The sequence below is a fragment of the Drosophila suzukii genome, chromosome Y (genome assembly GCF_043229965.1).
Source record: "Drosophila suzukii chromosome Y, CBGP_Dsuzu_IsoJpt1.0, whole genome shotgun sequence".
Classification (NCBI taxonomy): domain Eukaryota; kingdom Metazoa; phylum Arthropoda; class Insecta; order Diptera; family Drosophilidae; genus Drosophila; species Drosophila suzukii.
This window is the reverse complement of record NC_092085.1, coordinates 1,713,138-1,737,401: the sequence shown is the minus strand read 5'-3', so window position 1 is coordinate 1,737,401 and position 24,264 is coordinate 1,713,138. Positions and strand designations below refer to the sequence as shown.

The 24,264-nt window shown below is 45.8% G+C and overlaps 1 protein-coding gene across 3 annotated transcripts; it reads left to right on the top strand.

Annotated features, from left to right (window-relative positions):
* The first annotated feature begins 9,032 nt into the window (after positions 1 to 9,032).
* On the top strand, positions 9,033 to 24,220 carry LOC139353529 (uncharacterized). 3 transcript variants are annotated; one of them, XM_070997891.1, is made up of 11 exons: positions 9,033 to 9,477; positions 9,550 to 9,711; positions 17,482 to 17,692; positions 17,747 to 17,973; positions 18,035 to 18,092; positions 18,155 to 18,480; positions 18,628 to 20,272; positions 20,320 to 21,047; positions 21,114 to 21,714; positions 21,764 to 22,781; positions 22,880 to 24,220. In XM_070997891.1, exons 1-3 carry the CDS (start codon positions 9,439 to 9,441, stop codon positions 17,662 to 17,664), a joined length of 384 nt encoding a protein of 127 aa, XP_070853992.1. In that variant the 5' UTR covers positions 9,033 to 9,438; the 3' UTR covers positions 17,665 to 17,692; positions 17,747 to 17,973; positions 18,035 to 18,092; positions 18,155 to 18,480; positions 18,628 to 20,272; positions 20,320 to 21,047; positions 21,114 to 21,714; positions 21,764 to 22,781; positions 22,880 to 24,220. The 3 variants fall into 3 exon arrangements, with proteins under 3 accessions (XP_070853992.1, XP_070853994.1, XP_070853993.1); XM_070997893.1 differs by having other exon boundaries at positions 9,040 to 9,477; positions 18,155 to 18,476; XM_070997892.1 differs by having other exon boundaries at positions 9,040 to 9,477.
* The last annotated feature ends 44 nt before the right edge of the window (positions 24,221 to 24,264 follow it).

Sequence of the window (24,264 nt, the reverse complement as noted above, 5' to 3'; positions counted from 1 at the left end):
GCAGAGTGCCGACATCCGGGTTAAGGATCTGTAGGTGGAGCGGTGGTAGCAGCAACGGGCTAGGGTGAACTTTACCCAGCTGAGCCATTTACATACAACACTCGGTAGATTAAGCTTACATACTTATCGTAATCTTACGTTAAATAACCATTGTGCCTTTAACTTAAGCTCACCCACGCGCAAATACGGAAAAATCCTCACTAGTTTACCAATTTGTAACACATCTAGTAATCGACTAACTTATATGAGCGGAAAAACTATATACACACTTTTAAAGTATCTACTCTAAAATAATACATCTGCTCAGAAGAATATATATATATAAATAATAACATATAATTAGAACACCAGCTACGACTAGGTAGAACTAGAACAGTTCCCAACACATGCCCATTCTGCCACCACTCCCCAATATCCAACATATCATTATACACTGTCCTTCCTTATCCGAACCCAGATCAGAATCCTTCCATTCGCTTAACCCCATCAACATTATCTCAAACCCAACCCCCGACAACGTCATGAAAATGATCACATTCCATAAAAAAACCAAAATTAAGTTTAAAATTGAAATTTTCTTAATTTAGTTAGCCTATAGTTTTAAATTTCAGCTAGCTTTATATAAATAAATAAATAAATAATTACAACGAGTGACGTTTCTAAGTATATTTACGTAAACATGTTGGTCCATGATCGCATCGATCAAACGTATGGGGCCCACACCACTGTACGAGAAACATGCCCATACCATGATTTTAAGGCCACCTGCTTAACGGTCTTGAGACCAAGACCATCTAACAAAATCTCTTAACTCAATACTAGCCAATCCAACGGTTCTGTCGATATCAGCACACATTATTTTGGCATAGTGACTTGTGCAAAATTGAACGCATACACTAGGAAATATGTCACTATCTAGATCGTTAAATTCATTCAAAATGGCTTGAATAATAGCCATACTGACGTCGGTTATTATTCGTTTGCATATTGGCAGCTTTAACTTATACACTTTACAACACCTATTTAGCTCGCTTAAAAAGCGAACAATATCATATGTAAAGTGATTAGACAAAATGGCATGCGCCACAGGATATACCATATTATATTCTCGAACATGTGCAACCAATGAGTACAGGAGAATTCTTTTCTCCACATATTTCATTCGTTGCACAACACATCCCGTTGCATCTAAATGCAATGTATCCTTCTTGATGTTATTTACCAAAAGACTTATGTGTTCTGTGTTCCACAAATACACTTCCAGTTTCGTCGATAGAAACTGAATGAAGTGTGAAAAATTCTTACATTTCATATCAAAGGTATCTTTAAAGGGATCTTTATTAAAATCCTCTTTTGCGGTTTCCTCTGATATAAAATTCCGGTAATAGGACAAATGTTTATTGATCATTTGATCATTACCAATTAGCGCCCTGTTTGTGTTGGCCAAATTTATCAATTTATTTCTAAATTCAAATGCAGTGCTGCCTTTAATTTCTTTTTTGGAAAGGAATCTGTTTACGGCCCTGCACAGAGTAGATTTTTTTAAGTTTATGGAATGCCTATATCCGATTCTATTCGAATACATTTTTACATTTCCATTAAAAGATCCCTGAAACTTGTAAAAGTTGCAAGCAGGATCTTGACAATATGCATAAGCACAAAACGATTCCTTATTCATTCGCAAACTTTTGAAGTTAATTGAACACGCATTATTAACAGAGAAAAAGTTTTCTCTTATCACGTGCTCTATGCTTTTTTTCCTGAAAACTTTGTGCTGCATTTCAACACTATTTCCAGAAAATTCTGAATTTGCATTTCAGCTATTAAAATTTTATACGGCTGTGGTAAGCGAATGTGATTTGGGTCTAGATTCACCATTTCCACATTAACATTTAAACTTGTGTTGCCAAGCCGACAAGTTTTTCGAAGACATTTTAATGTAGCTTCGATATAACTTTCGTCAAACGGAATGGAAATCGAAGAAGAACTTAAAGTAATATTAAGATCTTCATTTAATTCGACTCCGACTTTATTACCATTGAAATTTGGGATACTAACTTCAGGAAATTCATTTTCTGATTTCTCTGATTTATTTTCCAATAAAAAGTCTTTCTTTTTAAATTCAACTTTTCTAAAACTTTTTTGTAATTTAGGAAAATTCGTTTCTGCCATTTTTTGGGAGCATTTTTTTGCTTAAAATATCCACTATTGGCAATACAACAATTTTTACGTAAACACGTACGAATTATTTGGTACTCGTTTTCTGACAAACGGCCTGACGTCCCTATTAGTCCTAGCTCTAAAGCGGCTTCTATAGCCTTGGTCACGTTTAAATTTTTATTTCTGAAAATAACAAGAAAATGTTCATGTAATTTTTTAATTTTTAGGGGAGAGGTCGGAAAATTAGGAGGTCTGTAAGTTGGGACACTTTGAGCTTGTATGTTGAGTCGCCTTTGAAATTGGGGAAAATGTGATCGTTCAAGGATCGTATTGTTTCTCATTATTATCTGGTCTAAGTACTTTAAAAATGGACTGGAAACAAGTTAAGACGAACTAAACTTAATTATACAAACATAAGTACATAGTTCATAAAAGTTTGGTGTACTTTTGGTATAAGTTTTAATTGCTTTTAAAATTCATTTCAACAAATGAGGTGTCATCCGACGCGTATTCCCAGTAAGAATAAAACTAGCTAAATAGCCGGGGGTTTTTAGCCCCACAATATCCAGCAGCTCCAATTTTCTAAAATTTTACTTTTACACTTTCACCGCCTTTTCTCCCAAACAAATCTATATTTCGAAAGTCTTGGTATGCAATCTTTTTGGTTTTTGCGATACCTTTCGATTGGTGTATCACTCGTTACGATCGTTATCAGGAGCGTTGGCCAAGGATTCGGAGGACCCGGACAAAGGTTTAAGGAAGGCGATGACCAATGTAAAAAGCAAATTAACGTAACACAAAATTAGGCTTACTAACAATAATTGTCCTTTAACAGAAAACCTAAATAACATTATTTAATTAAAATATATTTAAAAGTATATACAAATTTATGTATTTTAAATTCTATAAGTGAAAACTCATGGAAAAAATCTGATTTTCACAAGTGATTTCACTTGGGACGTGTCACTTGCAAGTCATTTCATAAGTGAAAACTCATGGAAAAATTCTGATTTTCACAAGTGATTTCACTTGGGACGTGTTACTTGGAAAAATTCATGGAAAAATTCTGATTTTCACAAGTGATTTCACTTGGGACGTGTCACTTGCAAGTGATTTAATAAGTGAAAACTCATGGAAAAAATCTGATTTTCACAAGTTATTTCACTTGGGACGTGTCACTTGCAAGTGATTTAATAAGTGAAAACTCATGGAAAAATTCTAATTCTTACAAGTGATTTCACTTGGGACGTTTCATGAGTATAAGGAACAAGTGAAATCCCGTGGGACTTCGAAAAATTTTCGTTTGAATTTTCACTTGTGAAAATGCGGACATCCCATACAATTTTCTATATGGAGCGTCACTTGTTCTTCACTTGTGCAAGAGGACATGTCCCACGGGATTCACAAGGTGATTCACAAGTGAAATTTTTTTTTTTGGAACTGAAGGGCTGTAACTTCCCTTCAAAAATTGTACAATTATTGTTTCTGTTTTTTTGCTTCGTAAGCTTATTTTTAACGTTAGACATCGCCGTTTTTAAACCTTTGTCCGGGTCCTCTGAATCCTTGGCCAACGCTCCTGAAAAACATATGTTTAAAAAATGCGTTTTATTTGTTTAATTGTATATTTACCTTTTATAGCTTGTTGCAGAATTTTTATTGGCACAAAACATTTCGTCATCCACTTTCGGCTAACGGAACCCATTGAATACCTTCAAAATTTACGTACTTTAAACTAAGATCAATGCACAACATCTTAAACTTAATGTAGCACTTACCTGACTTTATTATATTAACTAAACGATTAAAGTAACTCTGCTGCGCACCATTAAAATGGATGCTTCCCTTTCAATCACTCAAACAGAATGCACCAAGTCTTCTCACCCCTTTACTAGATTTCTTTTGTTTTCTCTTCGCTGTTGGCGCGTGCCACTGCACCTATACCCTTTCTAAAGTAAAATATATCCGACTTAGTTTTTACTTCTTGAGTAAAAAATACAATACGATTTTTTTTTAAATGTTAATACTTAAATGTTTTAAATACTTAAATCAATTTTAGCGGACTAAATTTCTATAACTTAACTATAAAATTATATTGTAATAAGAATGTATAATAAGTAAATATAACATTATAAGTAAATTCAATTTACTAAATTTTACTATAATCAAATAGTTTACTTTTATAAAACAATATTAGTTGTTTTTTTCGATACACAATAATGCTCCTAAAATATTAGGGCATTCACATGTCGCTTCTTCACGAAAATTTTTCCGCCGAAATATTAGTCGCTAGCCGAACATAACGGAGAGACGCAAAAAAAATAACGGACCAGCCGAAATTTGTCTCTGCGAGCGTGGAGTGCAGGCAGATTATAAGACAAGAAAGAGAGGGAAATATCCGAATATCTGCCTCTCTTTGTTGCACGATCGTTTTCGTGGGCAGTCTTCTACGCTGCGCCGACTGCTCTGCTGACGTCAACAGCGGCACAGCGTTTTAGGCACAAAAAAAGCTTTTTGCCTTGAGCCATGTCACCGCTTCCCTACTGCAGAACTGAAGGGTTCAGTTACCAACACCAATAACCAATCTTTCTATACCGTTCGTATTCGAGACATCCTCAACCGCCACCAACCAAAGATTATATTACTGTGGATTCCAGGTAACGACACATCAGACCTAGCAGCAAAAGAAGCCCACAGGTTATGGAATGCAACTATAACTTCACAGACACACAGTTATTCATTAAAAATACTTTCAAAAAACAAATGGAATCGATCTGGCAAAACGCATCTGACCACTACAAATATGTCAACGAAAAGAAATGATCAATTAAAGATTACACCATCCCATCCGAAGACAACATCAACCGCAGAGATCTCACAAAATTCTTAAGACTACGTTTTGGACACTCAAGATACACCCATGAGCATGTTCTCAATAAACAACCCCCACCCCAGTGCGAGCTCTGCGGTACGCGAAACAACGTGCGGCACTTTTTCCTCTCCATAAAGTCACCTGATGCCCTATCCCTAAAATCCACCAATATCGCCAGCGCCAATGATTTCATCAAGGCCATACGCTTATATAACAATATCTAAATTTTGTTAATAACTATACATAAATAAACTTTTGCAGAAAATATGTAAATAGCTTAAGGCCCAGTAGCTATAGCTAAATTAAGTGGTTGGTGGCAATTTGCAATTGTCCCAAAACCAGAATATAAATAAATAAATAAAAATTATTTCCAAGCTTAGGAGGTTATATGTTAAAAAACACCGAAGCTATAATTTGTAAATGGAATTGTTGCGCGTCCATGAGTCGGTCAGCTGGCCTCCGTGCCCCGAAATATAAATACACCACCATTGGGGGCGATTTGAGTAATGTTTTGCGGACGCGTCCGCTCCACCCGGGGTCCCAGTCATGAACTCCACTGCAGTGGCGGATGTAGGGTTGCTGGCGCCCGGGGCAAAGCGAAAAATTCCGCCCCCTCCCTTTTTGCTGTACGAATAACATTAGGAGTATTTTGTTTGTTTTTCACTATCAATTCCAACAGATGATTGTCCAGCGGTTTCTATCTCCGGAATCTCCTTTGATAAAGATTCCACCTGAATTTGAGGTGTCTGAGGTTTCCTTGTTATGACTTTTCATTTAACATAAATTTTTTCGACAAATTTTCGGTGTGTTGTTTGAACTGGGCACCACTTGGTTTTATTCGTTTCATTTTTGTGTTTTCCACGCCTAATTTGAAATAGTAGAAATATATTTTTAGAACATCAAGAAATGGAAGGTTCAGTGAATAATATTTGATAAATAACATCGAAGCGTAAGTACCTTGATTAAATGTTGCAATAGAAAAACACTGCCTTGATTGGAATGTATGTAAATAAACGCGTTCATAGCCTAACACGTATACTGCTCGCTCTCTCTCCCTCTCTCTCTCTAAGCAAGAAAGTTTGTTATGACGTTTCAAGCGTCCCTTTTCCTTTTGATCACATCATAAAACACTTACACTTGTATTCTATAGGGAGCGTTACATGCGCAGCGCCGCGGGAAAATATGAATTCTCGAAACATATATTGCTAGTCGGACTCGATTTAGCGCCTCTCAGACTTGGCGCCCGGGGCGCTTGGCCCTTTCGCCCCCCCTAGATCCGCCACTGCTCCACTTGAGAGCCAAATTGTTGTAGGGTGTCCGTGTGAGAAATTCATAACTTTTAGGTTGAGCAATTTAATAAGGGCCGTTCCAGGAATTTCTTTTCCGAAAGGCAAATAGGGCTTCCCACCCGGCCATGCAATTGTTTAAGCACACGCACCGAACTAAGCCCTGGGTCGGGGGGATGGTGGTGATGCAATGTCATCTTGGTCCCGGCGCGTTTGACGGCTGGCAGACATGCTTTATGGCAGGTATGACACCATTCCGGAATGCAGCCGAAGCGCACTCGGGTTTAATCGAATGGGGCGACTAATTGGGGTCGCCATGCGGGGGGTCGCGACCTCTAATTAGCTCACATGGCGGTACACAAAGTCAAATGTTAATTAATTAAGAGCGGATTTGTCGCCATATCCCCGGAATGTTAGTTGGGGGAGAATGGGATTTCAGCACCTGCCCGATGTCCTCGGCTATGCATACCAATTGGGGCTCGCCTCTTCCGTCCAATAAAAAAATTTTTTCTCAAAAATATCCAAGTCTTCTCAGCAGTATCTCCTCCGGGGCTTATTGCTGTAGCTCTGCGCCTGTTATGCAGCTCTGGTTAAACATTGGTAAGCCGCCACTGGAGTTGCAGGCACGATCCGAAAAGGTGGCACTTGGTCAAAGTTTTTTTGCCACCTTATGTAGACATTAAATTATTGTTGCCAAATATTGAGGAAGTTGAAGAGTGCTCCTCGCTGTACCAGCTAAACTCCGTGTGCTTCTGCGCGCTCCTTTTGTGTCGAGCGGATTTACTTTCAACCAGGATGGAGAAGTCACGAATCGAAACTCAAACAAAAGCCGGAGGAGACTTAGAAATGATGCAGCAGACTCTCTGTGGCACTGGGACATCAACATGTCGACACAGAAGGAAATCGATATGCACTTTGTGGAAGCTGGGATGTTGGGCGCGATGAAGCTGGGCCGCGGATGTGTTGTCTGTTAAGCGATTTTTAAATCGTTTGGCAACCGCGCTGCCAGCACTCACACTAATCGCATTAGCGAGCAGCAAAATAGTTTTAATACGAATAAATTACACATGATGTATCTATGTTTTAAGTTTTATTATAAATTTCAGCTTTTATTTTCTTTTCACTTTACTTCTCTGCACGAGCTTCTAATTCAAAGTAACGGGGATTCTGTTCGGCAGTATGGCAACTCCACAATAGCAAATAGGTAATTTTTATATTTTTCTTAAATCAATAAAATGTTAAATTCTACCAAACCACTGGCTCGATTTCGATGAATTATACATTAAAATAATAGGGAAATAAATACCAATTAGGGGGTGCATACATATCACAATGAAAATTTGAAACATAAAATATATATTTTTCAATACTTGGCGGCCAAAAGTATTCGATTGGCTCAATTAAGTGTTGTAGGTCGTAGCTTGGCACTTGGCGATATATCGATAAATACCTTTTCGTGGTAAATGTCTTGGCTGAATTTGCTTTCTCGCTGGTCTGGACAGTGTGACCGCGTGGCAAAAGCCATAATTGAAAATACTTGAATTTCTCGAAAACTGTGGGTTTGAATTGCCTGTAATTAACTCAGAAATTAGCTATAATGATGCCCCTTCGAATGCGATACCGTGCAAGTTGGCACAACCTCTGTGAGAGTTGTATGAATTAATTAAAATTTGCATATATATTTTGATGGTTGATGTCACGGGTGCATACGATTTCTCGCTGGCCTGGACAGTGTGACCGCGTGGCAAAAGCCATAATTGAAAATACTTGAATTTCTCGAAAACTGTGGATTTGAATTGCCTGTAATTTATTCAGAAATTAGCTAAAATGATGCCCCTTCTAATGCGATACCGTGCAAGTTGGCACAACCTCTGTGAAAGTTGTATAAAGTTATAGAAAGTTAGCGTCGAATGATTGTCATGGCTAAGCTGTTTACATTGTGGTTCATGTCTTAGTATCTAAAGGTTCAGTTTCTGGATTAAACGGTCTTTTATTAACCTTTTTAGCACCCCCAACTGTAAAGCAGTTTTCTCAAAATCTGTGGGTTTGATTTTGATAAAATTTTCACAGAACACTCCTTAGATTATCCCCTATCTACCCATATACCGTGCATGTTGGCACAACTTCTAGGAGTGGAGCCGTAGGTAATTTCATTTTTGCCCCCTTTTTTGTATGGGGAAAATCCGAGGTTGCGTCACTGTTAGGCTATTTTCTCGAAAACTGTGGGTTTGATTTTAATGGAACTTTCAGAAAAGGAGCTTGAATTAACCCCCAATAGCTTGGCTTATCGTGCATATTGGCACAACCTCTGTGAGGGGAGCAGTTAAGAAAATTGTGGGGACACGATTTTTCAAATGCATTTTTGAAACATTAATAGACCTCGGATGTGTCTCAAACCTACCTAGATCGATAGATCTTTTCTTTCTTAACAATCTAGCATTTTAGATTTTTCGATTTGGTCCCCAAAAAGCGAGAAAATTTAAAAATAAAAAGAGCCCCCATGTTCCAAATTCCACCGTTCCACTTTCGTTGCTAACAGGCCGACGCTAATTTGACGGACATTGCTAACAGGCCGACGCTAATTTGAAGGACATAAATATTTATTTGTATTTACGCACTTACGTTTCCGTCACTTACGTTGCTGATAGCGATAACAGCGATAAGTCAGTTGAAAAATATCACGATATAAATATTTATTTTTATACGAAAAGTATCGATTTTGATACATTTCTCCCATCCCTAGCGTCGGCTTTTGAATATAATATAAACGACGCGCCGAAAGTAAATGTTATTTGTACCCCGTGCCCCGTGTATTTTTTTTTCGCGTCTAGTAGTCCTTGTGCCCGTCGAACGGAAGTGTCAAACTCACCAGTGCTAGTCGCCCCAGTTGTGCAGTCAGTAGGAGCACAGGCTTCCACATTTCCACACAGGACAGACGTGTTTTCTGCTCTCGCTGCCCGGCAAACACAAACATTTATTGAATATTTTCTACACTTTTTGTTCGGTCGTGTTTTTTTTATTTTGCTAAAGTCACGTTGTGCCATCGGTATTGTTTTCGGTTCGGTTTTCGGGGAACAGTGCCGTTGTTCGTCGGGGGTCTAGTGACCTTGCGCGACCCGCACCATGGACCTGCGCAGCTGGCGTAAGGTCCATATCCAGTGGGTAAGTAGTAGAGATCCTGGGATCTTCGCAGGTCTTCCCGATGCCATCCACTTACGCGATTTCCCGACACAGGTCAACGAGTGTCGCTTCACCGAACACAACTTCATCACGCTGGAGCAGTCGGACATCGATGCCTTCTTCTCGATCTACGTGCAAAAGGCCCAGGTGGCGCCGGTGGAGGAGGAGAACGCGCTGCCGACCCTCGCCGCTCGTCTCTGCAGAACTTCCACCGAGGTGAGTTCGGGTATTTTGCATTTCCAGCCCGAAATAATTTTGCATGTCATGTCTCCTGAAAAACAGGGTTGTCAGCCTTCATCTATTTTACTACTATACTATACTATTTTTTCAATACTATACTATACTATAGGGGATACTATTTTTTCAAAGTCATGGTTGCCCAAATGTCATGAGTCTAGATTCCAAGACACCTTTGATATAGGAACTTTCATATAGAAAAAACATAGGCACCTACCAGAGTCGATTGTTAAAGAACTGATTATATGAGAATTTCACTTTGTTGTAAACAGAACAAGTGGAAATAATGGTATTCAAGGACTAATGGTCATTGTATATTATTTCAGTACTGTCAGGGTGTATTACCTCATATCTAGATAAGAAAAAAATGTTTTGGATATAGGAACATTCATGGGGAAAAGGAAGGACTTTGTATAGACCCTAACCGACTTGATATTTAACTTATAGAACTGATTATATGAGCAATTTTTTTTAATTTCAATAAAACTAGTTGAAATATAAATATTATTCAAGGGCAAATGTTTATTTTATTCCTATTTAGTCAAATATTGAATTGTGATTATAAATACAAGGGAATATAAATTCTTTTTAGATATGTACATATCAAATTCCCCTTTTTAATTTAGTTATTTTCTTATTTTGGGATTTTCAAAGGATTTTCTTTCTTCCATTTTACTTTACTTCACTTTATTGTCAATAAACTAGTTGAAATAGTAGGATTCAAGGATTAATGGCCATTTTATACAATTTTAGTGAAACCTTAGATTATTATAGGACATGCAAGGGTATGTACACTTCTCAAGTCCTCTTTTAAGCTAGTTCCCTTGGCGCCTCGAAAAGGTTTTGGGATTTTCCAAGGATTTTCCTCCCCTAACTTGTTGCTTAAAACTAGCCAAATAATGAGACCCATGGTCGGGACTCATGGTGCTGCAGCTCGGACGACTGGGGCTGATCTGGACGCCCTGGCGGTAAATCACAGCCACATTGTTCATAGACTGGCGGAGAAATTGGCGCGTCAGCTGTTGCTCCAACGTCTGGCCGAAGAAGTTTGCGATGCAGGTCTGCACTAGCTCCGGCAGCTTCTTGCAGATGCTGTGGATAAACACGCTGGGCTGCTTCACGCATAAGTAATGCAGGAGCAGTGTGTAGACATACACGTAGTCCGCGGTCACAAGTTGGCCACGGCCATCTATGTGGGCACTGAACTCTGGATAATGATCTCGGAGGAAGTTCTGCAGGGGGGAGCGGTGCTCCCCAGGCTGGGCCGGCAGCGCGTTCTCCTCCTCTACCGGCGCCACCTGGGCCTTTTGCACGTAGATCGAGAAGAAGGCATCGATGTCCGACTGCTCCAGTGTGATGAAGTTGTGTTCGGTGAAGCGACACTCGATGACCTACTGGATAAGGACCTTACGCCAGCTGCGCAGGTCCATGGTGCGGGTCGCGCAAGGTCACTAGACCCCCAAGACGAACAACGGCACTGTTCCCCGAAAACCGAAACGAAAACAATACCGATGGCACAACGTGACTTTAGCAAAATAAAAAAAACACGACCGAACAAAAGGTGTAGAAAATATTCACTAAATGTTTGTTTGCCGGGCAGAGAGAGCAGCAAACAGGCCTGTCGTGTGTGGAAATGTGGAAACTTGTGGTCCTACTGACTGCACAACTGGGGCGACTAGCACTGGTGAGTTTGACACTTCCGTTCGACGGGCACAAGGACTACTAGACGCAAAAAAAAAACACGGGGCACGGGGAACAAATAACAATTACTTTCGGCGCGTCGTTTATTTTATATTCAAAAAACAGCAACAAACGGAAAACACAAGCGAGCGGCCACAGCAAGCAAACACAACAGACGCAAAACAACATTGAAAGTTGTAAAGAAGTCTCGTAGGCTGGGATATACTCAGTCCCGCCAGGGTCTCTTTACCGAAAATATTTGTAAAGATATGGGACAAAAAGGTCTAATACGAAAATCGGTTGGCTGGCGTGAGATGTAGAGTGCCAGCCACCGGGGTACGGAGTGAGAGAAACAGTTTATTCGGTGTCTGTAGCAGAGTGAAAAGCGTCAGCGGTAACGCGCATTTGGGCCTGGCTCATAGCATTCGCTACGAGAAGGCCGAGATAGAGGGGATCGATTATGGGGACAACTTTTCCCTAGGGCAGAATTTATGGCGTAAAATCTAGGCATTTGTCTGGAAATATTCATATTTATGCGTGGCCAGCTTGATTGGATTTTTTTCCCTACGAGTTGCATTAAAATCAGGCGAGAAATACATTTATTGGGGTATTTTTATTGATTCATTTGTAACTCGAGTTTCTACTTTATTTTGTTTTCCCAGTGTAGTCGGGCGCGAGTTGGCTCAATACAGCCGGCAGTGATAAAAGAAGAAGAATAAATTTTCCTTTTAAAAAAATATTTCCCGAAGTTCCTTTGGAAAGAGGGTGTGGCAGTGCGTAGTATTTTTAATATCTGAGAAATATTTTTATTTAATTAATGAGCAACGGGTTTCCTAAAGTTGGGTCCACCCCTTCCTCTCGGTGTAGTCAGCTCGGAAATCAAATCGGAAATCAAAGTAGTCAAAGGGAAAAAGAACAACATGGCAGCGGCAAATTTTGTGTTCAGATATGTAAGAAAATATTCTTTGTTTAAATTCTTGGTTCATGTTTTTTTTTCTCAGTGCTCGCAATTAACGGGTTAGGTTAGGTCATGGTTTATAAATTCTAGCCTACTCTGGGCGAAACCGCATCGAGGCCTTCGAGAAATTTCTCATTGCACGGGACTCTCGCTGGCCAAAACGCGGTTCACTCCACTCACTCACCCGTCTCGCTCTCACGCACACACACACGCGTGACTCCGGGTGCTCCGCCGCTGGTCCTGGGCCGGCACACCCTCCTCGAGGTCGTCTAGGTAAACTCCTTCCTGGGTCACTTGGCATCAGCCCGAAGGCAAAAGACTCCTGTTGTCCACATAAATATGCTCTGCTCGCACTTCTGATCCCGTGCGCCGCCTTTGCAAGAGTCCCCTGCTTCTCGCACTTCTGGTCCGGTGCGCCGCGTTTTCCAAAAGTCCAAAAGTGAACTGCTCGCACTTCTGGTCCGGTGCGCCGCGTTTTCCAAAAGAGAGACCTGTTTCTGATCCCGTGCACCGCCTTTGCAAAAATGACTCCTCGCACTTCTGATCCCGTGCACCGCCTTTTCCAAAAGAGAGCTGGTCAAGCTTTGCCGCCGCGTTTTGTTCAAGTTTTCGGCTGCTCTGGGTTCTTTCCACTTGTCGAAGTTTCGGTACTCATTTTCTCTCGCTCTTCCCTTGGCGCGTGCCAATTTTCGGGGGTTGTTTTCCTCCTCGATCGCATGTCCTCTCTCGCTTGCTCCTGTGCGGCGCTGCACTTATCGTGGTGCATATTTCGTTGCTCTCCTGGTGTGTGTGTGTGTGTGTGTGGCTACTGCTCATGTGAGAACGGAGGGGGAAAAGGTAAACAGAACCTATCGCTTAGGCTGAGCTAAAATAATTATTGTGTATCAATATAATTACAAATCTTATGATTATTGGCTAAGCTTATATATTAAATTCACTGTACAATGTTTTTTTTTACAAAGTTATTCGCGAGGGTTTTGTTTGCTGTTGGCGCTGGCGATGTTGTAGCTGCTAGCTGGCGTTGTTGTTGGCGCTGGCGGCCGATGCTGTTGGCGCTGGCGGCCGATGCTGTTGGCGCTGGCGATGTTGTAGCTGCTAGCTGGCGATGTTGTTGGCGCTGGCGGCCGATGCTGTTGGCGCTGGCGATGTTGGTGGCGCTATTTGTGAGGGGTCAAACGACTCCTCACATTCCCCTCCTACTTCGGGGGGCGTTGAGAAATGTGGGTGGCCATGGCTTGCGTGTTGTCATGCGCCACAGGTGTGACGGGTTGTCCGACGCCATGTCTGTAGGGGAGAACAAAAGGGTATTAGTGCTTTGTTTTAACGATTACTAACTGGGTTTTTACTTTACTTTGTACGGGCCCTCGTACTTGGGTGCTAGCTTAGCGGCAAAGTTATCCGCTGCCCTGGACAAATGATGCTGTTTTACGAAAACCAGCGATCCTATGGTCGGTCTCCACGCACGTCGCCTGAGATCGTAATGCTTCCGCTGCTCCAACGAAGCTCTCTGAGTGTTCTCCTGTACTACCTTGAAAATGTCCCGTAGCAATTCCGCTTTCGCTTCGGGTGAACGTGGCGCTTGGCTTGGTCCTGGAGTCACGTCATCATACAAGGCTCCTGGGAGTCGTGGCTCTCTGCCTTGGACGATGAACGCTGGACTGAATCCGGTTGATTCTGAGATGCTGCTATTAATTGCCAGATTCTGTTCGGGCAGAAGTTCGTCCCACGTCGTCTGCTTGCCCTCGATATACTGGGCGACCATCGTTTTAATGGTGCGATTGACCCTATCTGTCGGGTTCTGCTGCGGAGTATAAGGTGCTGTATGTTGGATCTCCATTCCCGCCTGCTTGCAGAAGGCTTTGAATGAACGACTCGTAAACTGTGTCCCATTATCGCAGACAAATGTTCGGGGAATACCAAAGTGATTCAAAATCCTCTCCCGAAAGGATTTTTCGAGATGCGCCGAAGTAGCTTTTCTCAAGTGGACCAACTCAACCCATTTCGAAAAGGCGTCGAAGAATACGAGCAGCATCGTATTCCCACTCTTGGATCGCGGAAGGGGCCAATAAAATCGGCGCAGACAGTATCGAACGGCTCGTTAATCTGTCTGGTAAACATTTTACCCGCCGGTTTGGTTTGGCTGACTTTGAACCGTTGGCAAGTGTCACACTTGCGGACATACCTGGCAATATCGCGGAAAAGACCTGGCCAGTAATATCTCTGGGCGATGCGGGTGGTTGTCTTCCTGATTCCGAGATGTCCTGCCGTCGGCTGGTCATGGCATTCCGACAGTACTCGCTGTCGGTGTTCCTTGGCTACGCACAGTTTCCAGGGCACGGAGTCTTCGTCGTCAGGTCGGGATCCGATATGCCGATAGAGCTGTTGGTTCTCGTACGCGTAGTCCGGGTAATCTTCAGGCCTGTCCTGAACAAGTTTCAGCATCCGCTGGTACCATGTGCATCCCGGCTTATCCTCCTGGATCATCTGAAGTACTTCCAAAGGCTGTCGAGAAAGTGCATCTGCAACAATGTTCTGGCTCCCGCGTCGATAGGTGACGTCAAACTGGTACTGCTGCAGTTCAAACGCCCAGCGCGCTATGCGGCCGGTGGGATTATCAATCGAGTTGAGCCACTTCAAGGCGAGGTGGTCCGTTATCACCTCAAATCGATAACCTTCCAAGTAGCATCTGAGTTTCCTGATGGCCCATATGAGAGCCAGACACTCCTTTTCTGTGGCGGAGTAGTTCTCCTCGGCGGCGATGAGGCGTCTGCTGGCGAATGCGTTCTCGTTGACTCGTTCTTCTCCCAGTTAAAACTGCTCCTAGGCCGATGTCGCTGGCGTCTGTTTGCAACACGAACTTCTCGTTGAAGTCGGAGCAGGCGAGAACCGGCGCCTCCGTGAGTTTTCTTTTGAGTTCCTCAAACGCATCTTGCTGCTCCTGCTCCCATTGCCATTTCTTTCCTTTCTTGAGTAGCAAAGACATGGGCTGCACTACGCTGGCAAAGTTGGGTACAAATCTCCTGTACCATGACGCAATCCCTAGACATCTCCTCAACTCCTTGCATGTGGTGGGCGGACTCAGTCGCCGTACTGCCGAAATCTTGTCGGGATCCGTGTGAATTCCCTCCTCACTGATGACGTGTCCCAAGTACACCAGGCTGCGCTTAAAGAAACTGCATTTCTTCGCGTTGAGACGAAGGTTCGCCTTTCGTAGCCGTCGAAATACTTCTTGTAGATGCTGCACATGCTCCTCCAGAGTGCGGCCGATGATGATGATGTCATCCAAATACGCAAACGCGTTGGGCTCCATGTCCGGTCCTATGACGCTGTCGAGCGCCCGCTGGAATGTGGCTGGTGCTGAGTGGAGGCCAAACGGCATCATTTTCCAGTGGTACAAGCCCCTCCCGGGGACTGTAAATGCTGTGCACTCGCGGCTGGACTCGGCTACAGGGATTTGCCAATATCCGCTCTTCAAATCGAGCGTCGATATGTACTTGGCATGGCGCAGACGCTCCCAGATGTGTGTTATCCTTGGCAGCGGGTATGCATCTGGAATATAATGGGCATTTAGTTGTCGAAAATCTACACATAGTCGCATCTCTCCAGATTTCTTGCCCACGAGTACAATAGGGGCGCTGTGGGGGCTCCGAGAAGGCTCTATACAGTCGTTGCGTAGCAGTTCGTCGATCTGCTCATCGATAATCCTCTGCATCGCGGGATTCTTAGGAAAATACCTCTGTTTGATGGGCTTATCATCTCGCATCGTGATCGTATGCTCAGCGATATTTGACACTCCCGTCAATCCTTCGAATTTGGCCAATTCCTCCTGTAGGAATTTGTTTACCCAGGGTTCTAATTCTTCTTGCTCGGCGTTTGCGGTGATTGCGGCTAGTGCTCCTCCAGTGTCAGGCGTGTATCCTGGTCTGACTGGGGAAGGCGCTCGCCCTTCCTCTACTGGTTCCGCTGAAACAGTAGCATGATTCCGTCGAAATGGATTATTTCGCACGGCGTTGTCGTCTCGAGACCCTAAAATACTGCTGGTCAGGGTGGTTTGCACCTCGTTATCTGGATCGTTGTTTGCTGGAGTGAACGCATTTGTCAAGAGAGGAGGCATAGCTAAGTCGTTAGTGGGGCTGCTTATTAGGAGAGGGTACAAAATAACTAATAGCAAAAATAAATAACAATAAACACATCTTCCTCACTTTCCAACTCCTTTCCAAATCTCCTATTTTCTTGTATTATTTTTTTTCTTCCTACTACTCTGGACTTGGGGAGATGGAACTGACCCTCGCCGGTGGGCTTCCGACCTACTTGTCTTGCGCTTTCTCCAAAAATCCGATTTTCCCGGCTCCGCCTAGCCGTTCGTCAACTGGACTAGCTATCACCCGTGGTGATAGCCGCCAGTTAAGGACATCGGCTGGTTTGGCTCCTGTTGGCTTTTCTTTCCCGCCCTTTTTTTCTATTTTAAGTCGAGGCAACCGTGCAGCGCGTAGGGTTGCTACGGGTCACGATTACGCAATTAAGTTTACAACCGACATAAAATTAGAAATCAAGGACGGGGAGAAAAGCCCAGGAACCCAACATCCTAACAAAAAACATTTCAAATACATAAATAACAAAATACAAGCTTTAAAACTACTCTATCACAGAAATTATCACAGATTGTCTTCAGTGCATCCCGTGATGCAAATCTTGATTTGCCCCAAGATGCCATCACCAGTTCACTGGTAAGCCTGTGAATAGGAGCGAATCGTCGGCAATGTCGACGTGCCTCCCGTTCTACTTCCAACTTCCCTACTCAGCTGACTTCCCCGTCACCACTCCCTAGCAATTGCAATCTATGTTGCAAGCCATAGGTCGTGATGGCGGGGACGTCAGGGTCATAAATGGGCGAGACGTCGTCGCCTCGACAATTTATTTTGTTTAATTGGGCGCCAATATGTTACGAACTGCTTTTTTTCGGTGGCAGTGCCGCTAGCTCAGTCGTCTTCAGGGCAAAGTACCCCTAATGCCACAGCTCGCAACATAAGTATCGATAACTTCGCGGTCTCACCTTACTAATCTATCGGCCATCACTAAGGGCAAAAACGTAAACAAAGCAAAAATTACAGTTATTGTCGGGAAAATGGATTACATTTGGTGGCTATCGATGTCCTAGCCAAGCGCTCCCGCCCATCCATGGATGCCCTCAAGATGCTGCAGGGCACCACCCATTCGCAGTCGGCAGGAGCCCCCTCCTCGCGACTGCGGCTACGGTTCCATCTCCCCCACTGGGAAAGCTTATTCACACATAGTGGGTATTACAAAGGTTTAATAAATATGGTAAGTACAATCGTTCATATACATTCTCCTCTTAATAGATTTATCCTTCCTCAGCCTCTAAGACCGAAACCTGGCCGCCGTCTCGGATATTTACGCGGTCAAAGCAGAGGATTTGTTTTGCTGGGAAAGGGTACAGGCGCCGCGGGAATTATGCTCTACCAGCCATGTATTGGTAGAGCTCGCATGGAAACGCGGGCCTCAAGGGAACATGCGCGATGCGCGTGTGTATGGTCACCTAATCCTGAGGAGCTCCAAGGGAAAAGAAGGGACAGGCCAAAAAGGTACGTAACTGCACTGTAAACTATACCATTTAACTAATGCTCGCGACCTTTTTAATTTTAGGCAAACAACGAGGACAAATAAGGCTCTCGGGTCTAACTCCGGATAAACTCACAAACAGGTAAGTAGATATCACTATATATAATCGAGGTACACGTGTATTTAATTTCTCTTAATTTTCAGCCACTGTCGGGCCGGCCTGGAGGCGATGATTGCCCGGGCTGATGACTTCCCGTCGGAGGCCAGCAGCGATACGGGAAAACGGCGCTCTCCGGTGAGTGGTGCACGGGCAGTCCGAGATTCGGCTGCCAGACAAAATGGCGATACTTCTCAGCGCCGCAATGCGAGCGCTGGAAGTTCCCGAGAGGAGGAGGAGGACGCGGTACGACGGAACGGACTCACCGGGAAGTGTTGACGTCGTCGGCGTCGATTGTAGAAGGCTTTCCTGGTTGGTCGCTGGCACGGGTCGAACGGACACCGGTTGATGGTCAGCCAAGTCGGGCTGGTAGGTATGTCGAAGTATGGCGATGTCAATAGAGTCCAAATAAATTCTTCCGGGGCCCTTTGTATTGGGACCCCGGCTGCAATTTATAAATGATAAATATTAAATCCCGAACTACTATAGAACTTTCACATAACTCACTATTTAATTTAAGGCACAAAGAAAATTTATACTAGCACTCCTAGCTGCATCTGCCTTGATTGCTGGACAGTATGGCCGCGACTATCACGCTCTGCTGATCATCGCCCCCCGCCATATTACATGGCCTCTCTCGACATTGGGTCATTGGATACATGGGCCATTTGAAGTAATCCCAGAGCGAACCGGTATTAATCTTCAAATGGCCAGATCGCCCGCCAGACTCATCCCGCTGCTGCAGCTATCGCCCTATCGACCTAAACTATCGATAACGTCGCTCCCACTCGACTCCAATTGCAACATCAACCAAAGATTTCGAGGGGCGCTGCCCGGAGTTTCAGCAGAAGGATGAAATAATTGGTAGCTTTGGAGATACGATGGGATTCAACACGGCACTGATACCACCCTGCAGTTCGATCGGCGCCTAACGCGGGGCCCACGCATGACGGGAAGTATTGCAGATGTGATCGCGATGCTCGTTTGTTTTGTCCTTCTTTCAGGTCACAACCGGATGTCTTTGGCGTGATACACTCCCAGACTGCGGCCTTGGAGATCTTTCAGCAGGTATGCATTGCTGCCGACGGATTTGACCACCCTGGCTTTAAGGAACTTGCGAGCAAACTTGGCGTTAAAAGATTTGCTGAAATCACTCAGCACGAAGTTGCGGCGGAAGACTTCTTGGCCTGGCTTGGCGAGCAGAGTACGGGCTCGCTTATCGTAGCGCTGCCGGCTCGTCTGGTATGCACCCTCCAGTTGCTTCTGCACCTTGGCGTGGATAACCCGAAGCTTGTCCTTGGTCTGCATTCCGGCCATTTCATGGTCGACCAGAGACCTGAGTCGTCTGGCTAGTTTGTAGCTGGAACCGTTGAGGAACATGTGATGGCCGAATACAGTGAAGAACGGCGCTTCCCCTGTGGCTGAGTGGACAGTGTTTCGGATGGCCACCTCAATCTCCGGCAAATGTGCATCCCATTCCCGGTGATCTTCGTCCAAGAAGCTGCGAATTGCGGCCAAGACGTTTCGGTTTACCCTCTCCGCGGCATTGCTCTGTGGTGAGTATACGGGAGTCCTCATGTGGTATACACCGAAGCCATCGATCATCTCCTCAAACGCCTTGGATACGAACTGTTTGCCGTTGTCCGAATGTATCGTCTCAGGCACCCCGAACTTGTAAAATACCTCGTTTACCAGGAAATTTACAACGTTCGACGCCGTCGCCTCCTTCATCGCCTTTAAGAAGGTGTACTTCGAGAAGTGGTCCACCACGATAAATATCCAGGCGTGTCCACTCTTGGACCTCGGATACTTGTCCAGGAAGTCGATGTACAGTTTCTGGAATGGCCTCTCCGTCTCTACCCTTCTTCCGATTCCGACCTGCATCCGGAAGTTTGGCGCTTTGGATTCCTTGCACACCTCGCAACTCCGGACGTATTCCCGTACCTGGATGGTCATCCCTGGCCAATAGAACTGGCGTCGCAGGATCTCTAAGGTCTTCGTCATCCCACCATGGCCAGCCTTGGGGTCCGAATGAGCACGCTCTACCAAGCTGTGCGTCAGGCTTTGCGGGATCCACAGCTTCCATTCGGATCCTTCCAATTCCTCGTCCATTTTGGGGTTACTCATGCGCTTGAAGATGAGTCCGCCATCCACCTTGAGGTCCGGTAAGTGCTCCCTGTTGGACTCCACATCTTGCACTAATTCCTTATAGTCCTCCGCAGCAAATTCGGTCGTCTCGAATCCCAGTAACTCCGTTGGATCTAACCGGACTTCCTCGATGATGCGGGATAGGGTGTCGGCGACTACGTTCTCGCTGCCTTTGCGATGTTCGATGCTGAAATCGTAGCCCTGCAGCTGGAGAGACCACCTTGCGAGTCGTCCGGAAAGATCCTTCATTGTCATCAACCACTTAAGGCTGGCGTGATCGGTAATGCATGTGAAGGGCATCCCTTCCACATACGGTCTGAACTTCCGAATAGCTAGGATGGCCGCCAGACATTCCTTTTCCGTGACCGAGTAGTTAACCTGGTGTTTGTTCATCTTGGCCGAGAAGAACGCGATGGGCTGCTCGTCTCCGTCCTGGTTCCGCTGAAACAATACCGCGCCGACGCCAACGTGGGATGCGTCGCACTGGATGAAGAAATGCTTCTTGAAATCCGCATGAACCAGGACCGGCGCGCTCGTCAAGGCCAACTTCAGGTCATCCACTGCCTGGGTGGCGCTGGGACTTAGGGAAAACTTCGTGTTTCCAGCCTTCTTCAAGGACTCGGAGAGTGGTGCGGCTAGCGTAGCGAAGTTCTTGACGAACCGTCGATACCATCCCGCTGTGCCGAGGAAGGCACGTACTTCCTTCATGGATTTCGGGTAAGGCATCTTCTGGATTGCCGTAACACGTCCAGGATCCATCTGCAGCCGTCCACCTCCGACTATAAACCCTAGGTAAGTCAAAGATTTGAAGCAAAACTTCGACTTATTTAACCCTATGGTCCATCCGGCTGATTTCAGACTGTGGGCTACCCGACGCAAGTATTTCAGGTGCGTCTGAAAGTCTGGAGCCAGGATTAGCAGGTCGTCCAAGTAGACGAAGACGTTGGATCTGAGCTCCGCTGGTATCACCCGATCCATGAGTCGCACCAAGCGTTGTGCCGCGTTGCACAGTCCGAACGGCATCATTCGGAATTGGTACAACGGCCTGCCTGGAACCGTGAACGCAGTGTACTCCTTGCTCTTCTCATCTAGTTCGATCTGCCAAAACGCAAACTTCAGGTCAACGCTGGAGATGTAATGCGTCTGGTCTATTCTGGAGAGGATTCCTTCTATACTGGGCAGAGGGTATGCATCTTTGATAGTCAAGGCGTTCAACTTCCGGGCATCCAGGCAGAACCGGTCTTTCCCTGGCTTCGACACCACTGTTGTGCGGTTGCTCCACGGGCTTTTGCTCTCCTCGATGACACCCAGCTCCAACATCTTGTCGATTTCGTCTTCGACCACCTTCTGCTTCGCCGGAGACATCGGATACGGACGATCCTTAAAGACCCGAGCTCCTTCCATCAGCTCGATGGAATGCCTCTCCATGCTGGTGACTCCGAGGCCGTCCCTCTCAAAGGTAAGGAACTCCTCCTTGACTTTGCCCAACGCCAGCTTTTCCTCCGCAGAAAGGCTCCAGGATTCGGGTTCCTCCCTTACCTCGTCCTCATCTTCCTGGTCGGCATAGTGCTCCATCTGGCTGGCATGGATTTCCTCCGCTGCCTTGACGCCTCTCGTCGCCGGCTTCCCCACGACGGCTGGAGCTAGTCCGAAGGCTCGCCAGAAGTCGACTCCGAAGTACGCCGTTTGTTCCAGGTATGGGCACAGGTAGAACGTGACCGGCTTACTTACCTTACAGGCAGCTCCAAGCGTCCGATGATGGATCGATCTTCGCCAGAAGCCGTACGGACTACCGAAAAATACGGTTGGACGGTAACTCCCAGCGCTTCCACGAGCTCTCGACAGCCTTTGCCCAGCACACTTACGCTGGCGCCTGTATCCAACAAGCCGGTGAGCTGCTTGCCCAAGGTCTCCACGTCGGCGAAGGGTCGAGGATCAGCGGAATCAATGCGCTTAACGGCCGCCACCACCTCTCGTCGTCTGGATCTCCTCATCCTGAAGCGCTCCCTTGCCTTCTGGACTGATGCTCCGCAAAGATCCGGTTCCGTGCCTCCATATAACGGCGAAGCCTCTCATCCTCCGGCAGGTATCTTAACAAGTACTTATGACTATCAGATGGATTATGTATATTCTTGTTTTCGTCTTCTTTCTTCGGAACTACTTCGCGGGATTCCAACCTGGGCGAGTCCCTCCCGCTTTCGGACTGCCCAGCCGACCGTTTTCCGCGCAATCGGGACATTTTGGAGAAATCACGCCCAGCTTGCCGCACCGGAAACAAAATCTCCTCCACTCCGTGGCTTCGCAAACTTGGAATCCGTGCTCCGCAGCCCCGCAATTCCAGCAACCTGGCCTAAATGGATTTCGGACTCGCCCACGTAGCTCGTCCACCTCCAGGTGTCGCTGCTCGTCGACTTCATCCTGTACGTGCGCCTCGCTGACCCGTATCTTGTTCTGCTGCAGGTAAGCAGCACGCCCTCGACGAAACTCCTCTCCACTTCGACGCACTCTTCCCGAAGTTCGTCGCCGGTGAGTACGTCCATCGCGTAAACATATCTAGCGATGCCATCCCTCAAGCCCTTTTTCACCACCTTAACCAACTGCCGCTCTGGCATTGGTTTTTTCAGGCGTGAGGCGAGTTGCTGCATGGAATGGATGTAGTCATCCGCGCTCTCTCCCGGCTGTTGCTCACGTTGAAGAAGCTCGTGCATCCTTTCGTGTTCCGTCTGGTGGCCACGGAACCGATCCATCAGAGCCCTGCGCAGCTGGGCCCAAGTGTCCACTCTGGACTGGCGTACATGCACCCAGTACCACTCCTTCGCTCTGCCCGATAAGAGAACATGGAAGTTGCGCAGAACTTCACTCCACGGACATTGATGCTGCCGCTGCAGGAACTCCAGACGGAACACGAAGTCGTCCACGGAATGGCCATCGTCTTCGCCGCCGAATGAGAGGTTCCATCGGTCCATTCGGATGTAGCGGTTTCCGTTGCCGGCTCCCGCGTTGGCGTATAACCGCGGCTCGTCCCGAAAATCCGCCGTCCTTCGGTCCTCGATGCGCCATGGCCGTGCGTGGCGATCGCTCCTGCCTGTCCGATGATACTCGGGTTCCTGGCTCAGGCTGCTGTCGATCCCTGGAGAGTCATCTACCGGCAGTCGAGGTCGCTGCCTTGGCGGCAATTCCGGCGGCCTTCGGTCGCATCCTCCTGTATCCTGCCGCTGCGAAAATCCCGCTGGGCCATTTGCGCCGCCTTCTGGACACGACGGTGTGGGCACCATCGACACTTGGCGACTCGCGCCCTCCTGAAGCGGCTGCGGTTTGCTCTCGGCTGGCCTCAGGACGTCGTTCAACAACTTCATCATGTCGATGAATCCGTTCCTGATTTCTTCCCGCAACGCCTGGCTCACTCCTACCTCTTGTGACGCGCGATAGGTTTGGGCAGCCTGTGCCAGAGCTGCGTTCATCGCCGACTCCGCCGCTGTATCCCGTTCCGTGTTCAGCTTTAGTGGTGCCGTCTGCTCCGGAACCAGAAGTCGATCCTGCGCCTCGACGATTGCCTTGAAGTCCAGGACCCTGAGCGACCGATGGTGCACCAGATCCGCCGGTTGATCCCGAATCCGATCCACCGCACTACCGCCTACCGGCGTTCTGGGTAAACCCCCAGCCAGCGATATCCGCGGCAACCCAGCAGCACCCTCTACGTCCGTGGACCAGACATCGTCCTTGTCGTCGCCGGGAGGACCCATCGATCTGAGCTGGTGGCCGTGCCTATCCCTGACGTCCTTACCCTCGGACATGCTTCCCAAGAATTTTGAAATTAATACTTAAGAACTACTAATACGATAATAAATATGATAAATAAATAAATAAATAAGACAACAAATAAATACAATAATAAATAATATAATAAATACGAAAATAACTAATAGCAAAAATAATAAAATAAACAAATCTTCCTCACTTTCCAACTCCTTTCCAAATCTCCTATTTTCTTGTATTATTTTTTTTCTTC